General features: G+C 40.6%; 1 protein-coding gene across 4 annotated transcripts in view; it reads right to left on the bottom strand.

The window, feature by feature from the left end:
- ell2 (elongation factor for RNA polymerase II 2) overlaps positions 1 to 11,270 on the bottom strand; it is a 51,324-nt gene extending 40,054 nt beyond the window's left edge. For 2 of the 4 annotated variants that reach the window (XM_055868778.1, XM_055868776.1), the window contains exons 1-4: positions 10,873 to 11,270; positions 4,357 to 4,404; positions 3,420 to 3,541; positions 3,053 to 3,204 (exon numbers count right to left, since the gene is read on the bottom strand). In XM_055868778.1, the coding sequence (XP_055724753.1) occupies positions 3,053 to 3,204; positions 3,420 to 3,541; positions 4,357 to 4,404; positions 10,873 to 11,004 (454 nt within the window). In that variant the 5' untranslated portion in view covers positions 11,005 to 11,270. The remainder of the gene's footprint in view (positions 1 to 3,052; positions 3,205 to 3,419; positions 3,542 to 4,356; positions 4,405 to 10,872) is intronic. The other 2 variants (XM_055868775.1, XM_055868777.1) reach the window with 1 other exon arrangement.
- Positions 11,271 to 13,077: the final 1,807 nt, after the last annotated feature.

The following is a 13,077-nucleotide window of genomic DNA, read 5'->3' as shown; positions in this document are numbered from 1 at the left end:
ACCACCTGTGGGCCAAATTCAGCCCGGGTGCTGCCAGTTGGGGAACCCTGCCCTAAAGAGTCAAAGTTGCTACTTAACTATTGTGTGTTCGGAACTGTATGTGGACTGAATTTGAACTGACTGTACGTTACTAGTACAAGATGCATCATAGAAGCCTGATTTGGAGAGACTGAGTTCCCAATGTAAAAGTCAATGTCATTAAGAGGATCCAGAGAATCTGGCCCCCAGCTCATAAGTTGTCTGATTAGTCAGGATGCCTTGACATTTCTCCATAATGCTCTCCAGTGATTATGAAATTCTAAAGCGCTCTACAAGATTAAAGGTTAGAGAAAAACGTGTACCCTCGTCTGCCGCCTCCTCCGGGCAAATGCTGATAGAGATCTCGCAGTCTATGTGCACAAACCACACATACATTTTTGTTGTCTCAAGGCCTGGTGAGTGACTGAAGTAGGTGAGTTGCTTGCGTCAGCTGCTAATCAGCTTTGCTTTCAGCGCTGGCCAGCCTAGTGACTTTACATGGGAGACAATAAAAACACAGCTACCCATCACAGCAGCTCTGTTGGCTTGCTATCAGAATTACAGTTTCTGCCATGACATGCATCAAATTCAATTTCATGGGTCATATATACATATTTAGCAGATGTTATTGCGGGTGCAGCGAAAGCTTGTGTTCCTAGCTCCAACAGTGCAGTAGTATCTAACAATTCACAACGTGACCAATAAAATTTGATGCATGTCATTCAAACCAACAGACCTGCGTGTCGTGTAGCAGTGCTGTGTGTTTATGATTAAACTTTGGCGTACTAAACTCTGAATGGCATCAAGTAAATGGGTCTCCCATTTAAAACAAACATTGCATAAGGTCCCAGGCCAACATACATAACGGACAAAGCCTAAACAAACTAAATAAATGAACGTTAGGGCTAATTTTGCACATGTTAATAGGAGTGCTTCTACTGAGCCAGCTGTTACATGCCCAACTCTACCCCTTTCCTCTACTCCCCTCTCAGTTTCCATCTGGGACACAATATGCAAATTAATCTCCACGGGCAGAAACTCGACCGAAAGGTTGGTTTAACTGACTTTTCTAGTTTGAGAGTACGGAGAGCAAAGATTTCATGGATTCCTGCAGTTAAAGATGCACTATCCAGCCATTTCCTGGTTGCTAAAATTCGAATAGTTCGCCTAATTTCGGTTTGTGAATAAACAAGCTAGTGTAGAGAATCATTGTACCATCAACTGCTGTGAAATACATTTTCCATAAGCAAAAATATTGTACTTTCAGGTGTTTGAAGCTGGTGTACAACACCAAAAGTGAAAGATGCAAAAACAAAACTTGAGAATGGGAAGCATATAAATAGCATACATAGAACAGATCTACCATTTCTTAGACTTGTTTTCATTGAGAATGACATTTCTAAAAACACATCTGTAAATTTGTTCAGGTCACCTAAACTTACGTATTGCAGCATTAAATATAGTTCCAGAGCAGCCCTAGAGGTAAAAACCATCCCAGCAAAGACGCACATCTGCTTACTGTTGAGAAAACATGCAATGCCATGTTAAATAAACAATACCAATTCATGTAGATAACTGGAACTCTATTTCTATTAGAAACTGTGGACAAGCCCTGAACATCTACCCCTTTACGAACGTTGCTATACGACCGTCTAAACTGTAACGCCTATTCAGACAAACTTGTGTTTTGCGCAATCATGCGACATAGAAAGATTTTATCCTGTATTTTAGGCCTTATCCCGTAATGAGAATCACACCAAAAATTAAAGCACTTGTCTGATGATGGTGCTAGACCATCTAGCATAATGAAAAGGGAACAGTTTGATGAAAAATCTTTCAATAAACGTTTGAAATCCAGGCATGTCAAATAGTTGCGCAAAACACAAGGCACTAAAATTATAATCACATACAAAGAAGCCTATAGGGCACACTGCCTTTTAGAAAAACATAACTGGTGGCAAATGGGCCATTTGGGTGACATCAAATCTATGTTGTTGCATGGCGCTTGAAGAAAAACTCTTTGCCAGTGAAACTCAGTTTATGGCCCTCTGCTGTGGGAGAACTCCGTCCACTCCCAGGTCAGTGGAGGTAGATTTTGCATGGCCAGTTACAGCAACAGTGAGCTGTTACGAGGGGAAAGGAGATTGAGAGAATGTGCAGCGTATCTCCACCGGCAAAACGGGACGAGAGCCAAATTAGATTAGCCCAAGATTTACTTTCCCTTTTACACGTGGCCGACCTTAATCCAGTCGTAGTGTATTAGAAATAGAAAGGCAAGACAATTGGTTTGGCTGTAGACCAGTGTTGTCGTTAAATAAGAACTATTTGCAGAGTGCGACTAACCCAGATATGGCTGTGGTGGCAGACAGTGTCAATACTCAAAGTGAGTGTTTCCCCTATATTCATTTAGGAGTGGTGGCCAAACACTGCTGAAATGTTGCCACCGCTGCAAAAAAATACGTAATTATATCTGCCGAGACGCGCTTTTAAATGGATAGACGTTCAATGATAGGAAGTCTATGGGAACAGCTAGCATGTTAGTGCACTAATGCTAGCTTTTAAAATCAGTCATTTTTGGCTAACCACAGCAGTCAACAAGCTAATCAGCTACCTAGCTAGCTTTCTAGCACATTTACTAACTTGTTCGTAAACAATTAACAAGCTAGTTAACTACCACACGTTCTTGTCAAACTGTCAGAGTAGCTAGCAAGCAACAAGATATGCCAAATAGTTCTAAAAACCACTTACATCTGATTTATATGCATTCAGACAAGTCATGGCCAGCAATCAGATTTGTATCCGATTTCAAACTACCTACGAATGTGGTTTGAAATGGGTCTTGAAATATCTGATTCCATGTGCATTTTGGCTGTTGAGACTGCAGGAAAAACAACAAATCTGAATCGGATATGCAAAAAATTTGGAGTGGATTCACTTCAAATTGCCAATGTGAACAAGCCTTAAATGGGCTGGACCCACAGGGCTTAGTCAGGCGCAAACAATGGAAATGTGGGCTTAAATGGATGGAACTTGCCTTTGAACTGGCCTCCAGGCTTGAGGACTTTGGTCCCATCCTCCTCAGCCAGCGTCATGCGCTCCCGAGTCACCTGGTAGGAGTCGTTGGTGGCACACAACGTGACTTTGTCTTGAACCACCCCCAGGGACACCAGGTGGGGAGTCCCTGCACTGGAGAGGACAGGTGGTGGGGGGGTTCAGTCATAGAGCACAGGGTTTCTCAACATGGACCCATCTCAATTCAACCAATTACTTATTAACAAGGCTCAATGACATTAAATTCTGACACCAGAGTGACAATTATTTCAGTTAACGAAACAGCTTACAACAATTTACACTGGGTCTTCATTTGATACATGCTTGGTTTCATTCCAGAGGGTGCTTACCTGGACACATACTGTTGGATGCACTCAAAGCTTCCCTGAGGGTTGTCCTTGCCCACATTGGATAGGTAGAAGTCAAAGTTCTGAGATCCATCTGGAGAGTCAGTCCTTGGGATCTTAATACGCTGTGGGGTTCACATCAAAAGGAGATCAATTAATAAAAAATATATTAATCAACCACAGAAAACAAGGAGCATCTCTTCCCTATATGCATGAAACTGCCAGGAGTGACATATTGCAGAGGTACTCAATCATTCTGATGGGAAATGGGATTTCATTTCCCTCTACTGCTATAGTGCCCGGAAGAAGAGATTTTGCTCATATTTGAATGTGACAGAGTCAGTCACGCCAAATAGCAAACCATCTGTAAAAAACACTCAACTGGGTCTAATTTCTCAAGGACTTGTAACATTAACCCTTTACAGTGATGTTCAGTGTGTTGCATCTGTCAATATAGACTGATCTGAGCGGTGAGATCTGAGACTAATTAGAACGTGAGCTTGCATGACACAAGCAGATCTTAGAGGTCTGAGTTGCTCTGTGTGTGTGTTCCCTCTGCTCTGGGGCCAGCTGCAGACTGCCAGAGAAGTATTTATAGATAGACACATTGGAGAGTTCAACTATTCATAGTGTACAGCCCAGGTAGTCAGAGGTTAACCAGATGCTTTCAGAAGGGTGGAAAGAGTTAGGCCACAAGCCTCTAAATATAACTCGTAGCTTAACAAATGTATATTTCACTGAAAACACAAAACATTGGGTCTACACCAGCTAGGGTAGGAATTGTATTTAATGTGTATACCACCAGCGCTCAAATGATAGGTTGCTTAAGTCTTCAATAATGGTTGCATTAAAATTTTGGTTTACCCCCCACAGGGTTGACCCATAACTAGTACTGTAGTTCTCAAGTCAAAATGAAGATTTGACATGTGAACATACTTACCCCTTGGAGTCCCTTGAATTGCATTGTTGGCCGCGAGGATGTTACATTCTGAAAAAGAGAGGAAGGGATTAGACTCTACAATCACATTTTCAATATAAGCATTGATTGTAAGTTGTTCCATCATAACAATAATGTGAATGTCACTCAGTTACAACTGGATTATCACAGATGTGGTTGAAAAAAAGAGGGGAAAAAGAGCCGTTTCTCATTAAGTGACAAAAGCAGGCCATTCTGTCAACCAGTCACAGCTCATATGCTATTGGTAAGCATATATTGCGTTTCATCTGGCAAATCAACTAGCTAAGAAGCTAGCTAGCAAAAGCATGTTTATAGTTTCATGAATTTGCAATGAGCAAAAAGTACAGTAAGAGTAGGAATTTGGAACTCCCTCATGTTGAAAGCCGTGTAAATAATAGGCATCTCAGACAAAATGGTCACATATCAGCATTACCTCAGAATTAGCGAGTATTCAGACCTTGACTTTTTCCACATTGTGTTAGGTTACAGCCTTATTCTAAAATTGATTACACCCCCCCCCCCCCCTAAACCTACATACAATACCCCATAACGACAAAGCAAAACAGGATGAGACATTTTTGCTAGTTTATAAAATAAACAGAAATATTACATTTACATAAGTATTCAGACAATTTACTCAGTACAAGCTTGGCACACCTGTTTTTGGGGAGTTCTTCCCATTCTTCTCTGCAGATCATGTCAGGTTGGATGGGGAGCATTGCTACACAGCTATTTTCAGGTCTCTCCTGAGATGTTCGATCGGGTTCAGGTCTGGGCGCTGGCTAGGCCACTCAGACTTGTCCCAAAGCCACTCCTGCGTTGTCTTGGCTGTGTGCTTAAGATCGTTGTCCTGTTGGAAGGTGAACCTTCACCTCAGTCTGAGGTCCTGAGCACTCTGGAGCAGGTTATCAAGGATCTCTGTACTTTGCTCCGTTTATCTTTCCCTCAATCCTGACTAGTCTCCCAGTCCCTGCCACTGAAAAGCATCGCTAAAGCATGATGTTGCCACCACCATGCTTCACCGTAGAGATGGTGCCAGGTTTCCTCCAGAAGTGACGCTTGGCATTCAGGCCAAAGGGTTCGATCTTGGTTTCATCAGACCAAATAATCTTGTTTCTCATGGTCTGAAAGTCTTGGGAAGTCTTGGTGGTTCCAAACTTCTTCCATTTAAGATTGATGGACTCCAATCAAGTTGTAGAAACATTTCAAGGGTGATCAATGGAAGCAGGATACTTAGGTAATACATTTGCAAAGATTTACATCAACCTGTTTGCTGAAGATTTATTTTTATTTCATCCATTTAAGAATAAGGCTGTAACGTAACAAAATGTGGAAAAAGTCAATGGGTCTGAATACTTTCCGAAGGCACTGTATGTCTGATCATAATAAAGTAAATCACATGTAGTCAGACTACATCAACAGGTTGCGGATAATGGTAGCTACATGAGTAAACATTGGCACGGCAGAATAGGTTCTTCCCTGGCTGTTTTGAAACTTCAGGAACTTCCCTTCAGCAAATTTCCCTTTACAGTGTACACTAAAAATGATAAGCGCAAGTAAACTTGCTCGTGTTGTCACAATACACATACCAGGCTTACCATCACGATTTTATTTTATTTCTTTTATTTCACCTCAATTTAACCTGTTATGCAAGCGGGCAGTATTTTCACATCCGGATGAAAAGCATGCCCAGAGTAAACTGCCTGCTACTCAGGCCCAGAAGCTAGGATATGCATATTATTAGTAGATTTGGATAGAAAACACTCTGAAGTTTCTAAAACTGTTTGAATGATGTCTGTGAGTATAACAGAACTCATATGGCAGGCAAAAACCTGAGAAAAATCCAACCAGGAAATGGGAAATCTGAGGTTTGTAGTTTTTCAAGTGATTGCCTATCCAATATACAGTGTAAATGGGGTCAGATTGCACTTCCTAAGGCTTCCACTAGATGTCAACAGTCTTTAGAAAGTTGTTTGAGGGTTCTATTGTGAAAGGGGAGCGAATAAGACCAGTCACAGTATGTGCCTCAGCTGAAAGCTATGAGTTGTTTATCGCGCGTGGCCGTGAGCACGAGCTCCATTCCGTTTCCTTTCTAATGACAAAGGAATTGTCCGGTTGAAACATTATTGAAGATTTATGATAAAAACATCCTAAAGATTTATTATATACATCGTTTAACATATTTCTACAAACTGTAATGGAACTTTTTTGACTTTGTCTGGACTCACGCCTTGTGCATTTGGATTAGTGAACTAAACGCGAACAAAAAGGAGGTATTTGGACATAAATATGGACTTTATCGAACAAAACAAACATTTATTGTGGAGCTGGCATTCCTGGGAGTGCATTCCGATGAAGATCAAAGATAAGTGAATATTTATAACGCTATTTCTGACTTTTGTTGACTTTGGTCGCTGAACTCAGATTATTGCATGGTGTGCTTTCACCGTAAAGTTTTAAAATCTGACAGAGCGGTTGCATTAAGGAGAAGTTTCTCTAATCCTATGTATAACACTAAAGTTTATGAGTAATTCTGTAAATTGATGTGGCTCTCTACAAATTCACCGGATGTTTTTTAGAGGCAAAACATTACTGAACATAACGCGCCAATGTAAACTGAGATTTTTGGATATAAATATTAACTTTATCGAACAAAACATACATGTATTGCGTAACATGAATTCCTATGAGTGCCATCTGATGAAGATCAAAGGTTTGTTTATTAATTTTCTCAATTTCTGCTTTTTGTGACTCCTCTCTTTGGCTGGAAAATGGCTGTGTTTTTCTGTGACTAGGCGCTGACCTAACATAATCGCAAGGTATGCTTTCGCAATAAAGCCTTTTTGAAATCGGACACTGTTGTTGGATTAACAAGAAGTTTATATTTAAAATGGTGTATAATACTTGTATGTTTGAGGAATGTGGAAGGGGTGGGCATGTTTGAGGAAGGCATTGAGAGTTCACTCGCTCGCCTCCGGCTTCTCAGAAGGATCCCCGATCTGCATCCCCTTTTCGGGCATCTTTTCTTCATAAAAAAGGTGTGAAACTGATGTCCAGAAGTTATTTTCGGTCATAAGAGACGGTAGCAGCAACGTTATGTACACAATAGGTTAAAAAACAAGTTACACAAAACGCTAAAATAATAATAATTGCACAATTGGTTGGGAGAATGTAAAACGTCAGCCATGTTCTTCGGGCGCCATCTTCCCATCTTCTTCTTCCAACTTCGATTGGCTTGTTGTCAGCTTGTTCTAAGCTCCTATTGGCCAAGGCAGCTCCTGACACCCCTCCTGACACCCTTTCTACCACTGACTTGAATTAGGCTACTTAACAGGCCAAGATCTTAACTTCTTAATTCAACACACTTTAAGTCCCAACCGTCCCTGAATGAAATCCTTTAGGCCCAGTTTCTCAACTTCAAATCCAATAATTTGGATTAGGATTTAAAAATATGTTTTTATTGGTCCATGGCCTGAACATTCTGGGAATATGCTACAGAGTCTGACTAGCTTGTTTCTGGAATTATGTAAGTGTTGTTGACAGTCCATTGAACTTCCCAGGACTCCTGGCCCCAGTTGATCACAGGCCCCAGAGGCCCGTCAAGTGCATCTCTGTTGAGGTGCTTCCAGATAATACAGGTTGTACGGCCATGGGATTAACACGCTAGCTTTATTTGGTCCCGACAGATTGGTTTGGTAAGAGTCCGTAAGGGCCCACAATCACCAGAGGCTGACGTGATAGGAATTTGTGCAACTGTGACAACATTTTTTTTCCCTGAGTCATGATTCTGTGTTTGCCACTGAGAAAAGCCTGATATGCAAAGCCATGGAATGAGACCAAATCACATACCAACACTACTGCCCACCAGGACACTAGATTAGAAAGAGGAAATGTATTGGCCAATACAGAAGAAAAAACATTTTAGCCTCAGATTCTCTAAATTTGGGCAAAACTATGTAAAAAAAAAAATATTGCTGTTAGCCCTTTTCTGTGAATATGTTGTAGGTCTAATGTGTGAACTGTTTTGCAAACATATGTAATGTTTTCTTACAATAAAATAGCCTTAGTTATATTAATCCGTGTGCAAATGGAACCTCTCCCATCCAGAAAGTCCTTGAAAAGCACTAGTTTAAAAGGGTTCATGCTGTCATGAACTTTTCCTGTAGCTTTAAGAGGACAAGCACAAGATTAGAAGTAAAAGGAGTGAAAACCCTAGCGACTAGTATTTTGAAGAAAACAGCATATAACCCGATCAAACATTAAATAGGCCTATAATTTCTATATAAAAACACAGTCAAGTAGCCTATGCTATATGCTTATTATAAAGATTGGCAATAAAGTTTCTTGCCTGGGGAGCTTGCCAATGTAACATTCACATTTAAGCCAAGAATTAAGTCATGAACATAGTTGAATCATGAACATAACGTACACTGACAAACTCAGTGTGGAGGAACTGGATAGGTCTGTAGCCAAAATATTGTTATAATAAGGTGTATTGCTATTCCAAAAATAGTTTGGCATGAAACCAATGTATTGATGAAGATAAGAAGTAACAACGGAGTGAATTAGATTTTTTTTTTGTATAAAAGGTGATTTTTGGGTGAGAATTTCATAAAACGTGCTAACATAGCTAGCTACACATGTAAAAAATAATAATAATAATTTAAAAAAATTGTAGACCATGGTGGTGTGAATTTGTAAAATACACATTTAGTAATCTTAAACAGGTTTGACCTAATGGTAGCAGCTGGTGACAGTGGCTAGCTAAGTAAACTAACATCCACTGTTGACAATAGTACCCCTGACTACTTTCAAGGTAAAAGGAACATTAGCCAACTTATTTTATAATTTAAGTGGACTGTCACTTTAATGTATCCACTAAAACTTTTAGTATAGCTAGCCAGCAAGTTGATGTTAACTAGCAAGCTAGCTAGTCAGAATAATTGCTTTCTGAACTAGCTAGATTGGCGGTCTAACTTTTGACTATTGTCATAAATTCAGTTTATGATTGCAAGTTTATGACGTTTGTCACCGATAGACCCTAACCAAAGATGTACTCTTTAGGAGCCTGTTACCGTTACTCCTTAAAGCTGCAATATGTAACTTTTTGGGTGACCCGACCAAATTCACATAGAAATGTGAGTTATAAAGTTGTCATTCTCATTGAAAGCAGGTGTGGTAGATCTGGTCTATGTGCGTTATTTCTATGCTTCCTGTTCTTATTTTGTTTTTGCATCTTTTACTTTCGGTTTTGTACACCAGCTTCAAACAACTGAAAATACAATATTTTCTGTTATGGAAAATATATTTCACAGCAGATGGTACAATTATTTTCCACACAATGACAGCTTGTTTTGTCACAAACTGACATTAGGCAAACTATTATGATTTTAGCAACGTTTTCTGCATATTGCACCTTTATGGTTCAAGGACCTTATTATATCTTATTTTCAGAGGTACTGCTAATTTACTATCTAGCATGCTCTGAACTCCTGTGTGTAATGGAAGGCAGCCAAAAAGGTGTTGTCACTGAAAAGTACAGTATGTGTGTATTTTGAATTTGTGAAATTATTTTGATGTGATATGAAAGTAAAGGGCTTTATGTTTCTAGAACCATATCGCAATTGATATTCGACTTCACGTTTAGATGGGAGTATTTTGCTGTTTTGGCCGTCTTCCGTAAACACGCGCTGTAACATGGGTATATGGCCGTGTGGGAACACTAACCCTATAATGGCGTGTATTCATTTAACGTTATGTTTTTTGAAAATTGTTTCTCGCTGATATGAAAGATAAGGTCCTTATCATGCTACCACAACTGATGCGTGTTAATGTTCAGACCAAGCATCGGTGCGCTTAACAAAACTCCCCCGTACAGAAGACGCCTTCGTCCAATGACTTAGCTACTGTAATGTGTAATAGAACAGAGTCATTCATGATCAAGGGTTACGATAGTTACCTTAACTAGGCAAAAAATAATAAATATATATATTTTTCCTAACATCTCCAAAACACTGACTACAGTGCCAATCCTTGGCTTAAGAACATACGGTAAGTTAGCTAAAGTTAAGTAAAGATGTCACGCGAAATTGCCATCAAAATGGTCATCGATTTCACCAAACAGTGTAATTGTCGTCACATTTCAGTACTGACTTGAGTAGGGAAAAAAAAGTGGACTTGGCTGGGGAAAACGTTAATTTTTTGTTGTTGGGGAAATTACATTTGGTTAGCCAGCTAACGTTAACTACATTACCAAATGTAGCTAGCTATAGTACATCGACTACACAAATCAATTTCTCTCAAACTTTGATTTGTAATACACCAATTGCTAACTCACTTCATGGCATATGCATTATTGGTATGACAGTAAGTTACGTTAACTAGCAAGGTAATTTGAATAACGTTTGACCAACCTGACTGTGCGTGGCAGTTAGTTCACCAGTTTTGATAGCATCGGTAGTTGTATAAGGTAAGCTATAAGACATGTATTCAACTTACCTTAGAGGTGTGGTACCTTTCTATCGCTCTGAAAGCTGTCTCTGTCAATTTTACGTGCAATACAGTGACTTGGTCTGTATTCCGTCGGCCACAATTCAGTCCATACCTTCCATCCACGGAGAGCGCCGCCATCTTTACCAACCCTCTACCATCGTCTTGGTCTTATGTCCGAGCATTTAGATACTCTACCTAACACAAATTCAAGGGAGGGACTCTCCCAAGGGCTTGTTCAAAATTTTTTTGTCCATATGTCATTTGTGATTTCCATATGTCATTTCAGCCCTACTCAGTCTTCACTCCTTCAGTGTATGAATGCTAGAGTTTGTTATTGTAGAACTCTTTCTTTTGAGAAGTGAAAGGAATGGATCGAATCAGCTGTGGTCTGTCCACTACTATGTCATAGAAAAATACGGTATCATAATGTCCACTTGGAATTAGTGGAAATGTATGCTGCTGACACCTACAAAGTTTTTATCGTTGACATTTATTTACTACTGACAGGTATTACATTAAATTCAAAGATTTTATCCCATTGCTTTTCACTGACACAATCCAGATTCTCTTACAATAATTTATAGTGAAAAAAATATATATTCATTGTAGGGTTTCATAAAGATGAGACCCTCATAGTAAAGAATATTAGAGGCATACTGGCCAAACCAGTAACCATGGAAGAGCAGTTGTCTCAACCTTTTATGGTTACATATTTTTCTTATACCAGAGTACCCCCGAAGTACCCCCTCGTGCATTTACCAGTAGGCCTATGTTGTTACGAAGCTCAAGGGGGTGTGCTTAGTCCCATCCTGTACTGCTTGTTCACCCAAGACTGTGTGGCCAGCAGGTATTGCCCTGGAGGCAGAACTGAGTCATTTTCCCTTAGATATGCCAGCCGCAAAGTCAAATTTGGCTTTATTGTAAAATATTATGACAACAAAAAAGCTTTTTGGTCCTAATTTAAGGTTAGGCATTAGGGTTAGCAGTGTGGTTAAGGTCAGGGTTAGGTTTAAAATCAGATTTTATGACTTTGTGGCTGTGCCGGCTAGTGACCACTCTGCAGAGCTGCCTCCAGAACAAGATTTATGACGAAAAACGCTAACTTGCAGGTGGCCATGCAAGACTGAAATGGTGCTTTCAAGACAACTGGGAACTCTGGGAATAAACAAGGTAAAATCATGATGTCAGTGACCTTCAGATCAGAGCTCTCGAAAGATGCCAGAGTTTCCGACTTGAGTAGAGAGAGTCGAGTAGAGACGGAACGGATTTGGTTCAGTCAGTCGTTCTGATGAGCCATTCCCAGCTAGCTAGTTGGTGCTTGTGGCTTCAGCAAGAATTTGAAACTTGTCTGCCAAAGTTGGGACTTGGGAGAGTGTTCAGAATCATTCAATTATTATCAGTGTAACTGTAAAAAAAAATGATTTGTACATTTTCTGTGAAAATAACTTGCCTACAATAAATGTGCTTTAGCTGTAACTGTCACGTTCCTGACCTGTTTTCTTTTGTCTTGTATTTATTTAGTTGGTCAGGGCGTGAGTTGGGTGGGTTTGTCTATGTGTGATTTTCTATGTTGGGATTTTGTGTTTGGCCTGGTATGATTCTCAATCAGAGGCAGCTGTCAATCGTTGTCCCTGATTGAGAATCATACTAAGGCAGCCGGGGTTTCGTGGGTGTTTGTTCCTGTGTCAGTGTTTGTGCCACACAGGACTGTTTCGGTTTTGTCACGTTTGTTGGTTATTTTGAAGTGTTTTGTTGGCTTTCATTAAATAATGAACACTAACCACTCTGCGTTTTGGTCCTCTCCTTCTGTCAGCGAGTACAGCCGTTACAGAAACACCCACCACCAAAGGACCAAGCAGAGTGGAAAAGGGCAGCGACAGCAGCAGCAGCAGTAGCAGCGCAAAAGGGAGAATTGGACATGGGAGGACGTTTTGGACGGCAAGGGTTGCTACACATGGGAGGAGATCCTGGCTGGAAAGGATCGCCTCCCATGGGAACAGCTGGAGGCAGCTCGGAGAGCAGAGGCAACCGGAGAGAGGAACCGGCGGTATGAAGGTACGCGGCTAGCACGGAAGCCCGAGAGTCAGACCCCAAAAATTCTTGGGGGGGCACACGCGGAGTGTGGCAAAGCCGGGTAGGATACCTGAGCCAACTCCCCGTGCTTACGAGGGCGTCGTACTGGTCAGACACCGTGTTATGCGGTAAAGCGCA

The sequence above is a fragment of the Salvelinus fontinalis genome, chromosome 18 (assembly GCF_029448725.1).
Source record: "Salvelinus fontinalis isolate EN_2023a chromosome 18, ASM2944872v1, whole genome shotgun sequence".
NCBI lineage: Eukaryota > Metazoa > Chordata > Actinopteri > Salmoniformes > Salmonidae > Salvelinus > Salvelinus fontinalis.
The sequence above is the reverse complement of the archived record's forward strand: the minus strand, read 5'-3'. Positions and strand labels throughout refer to the sequence as shown.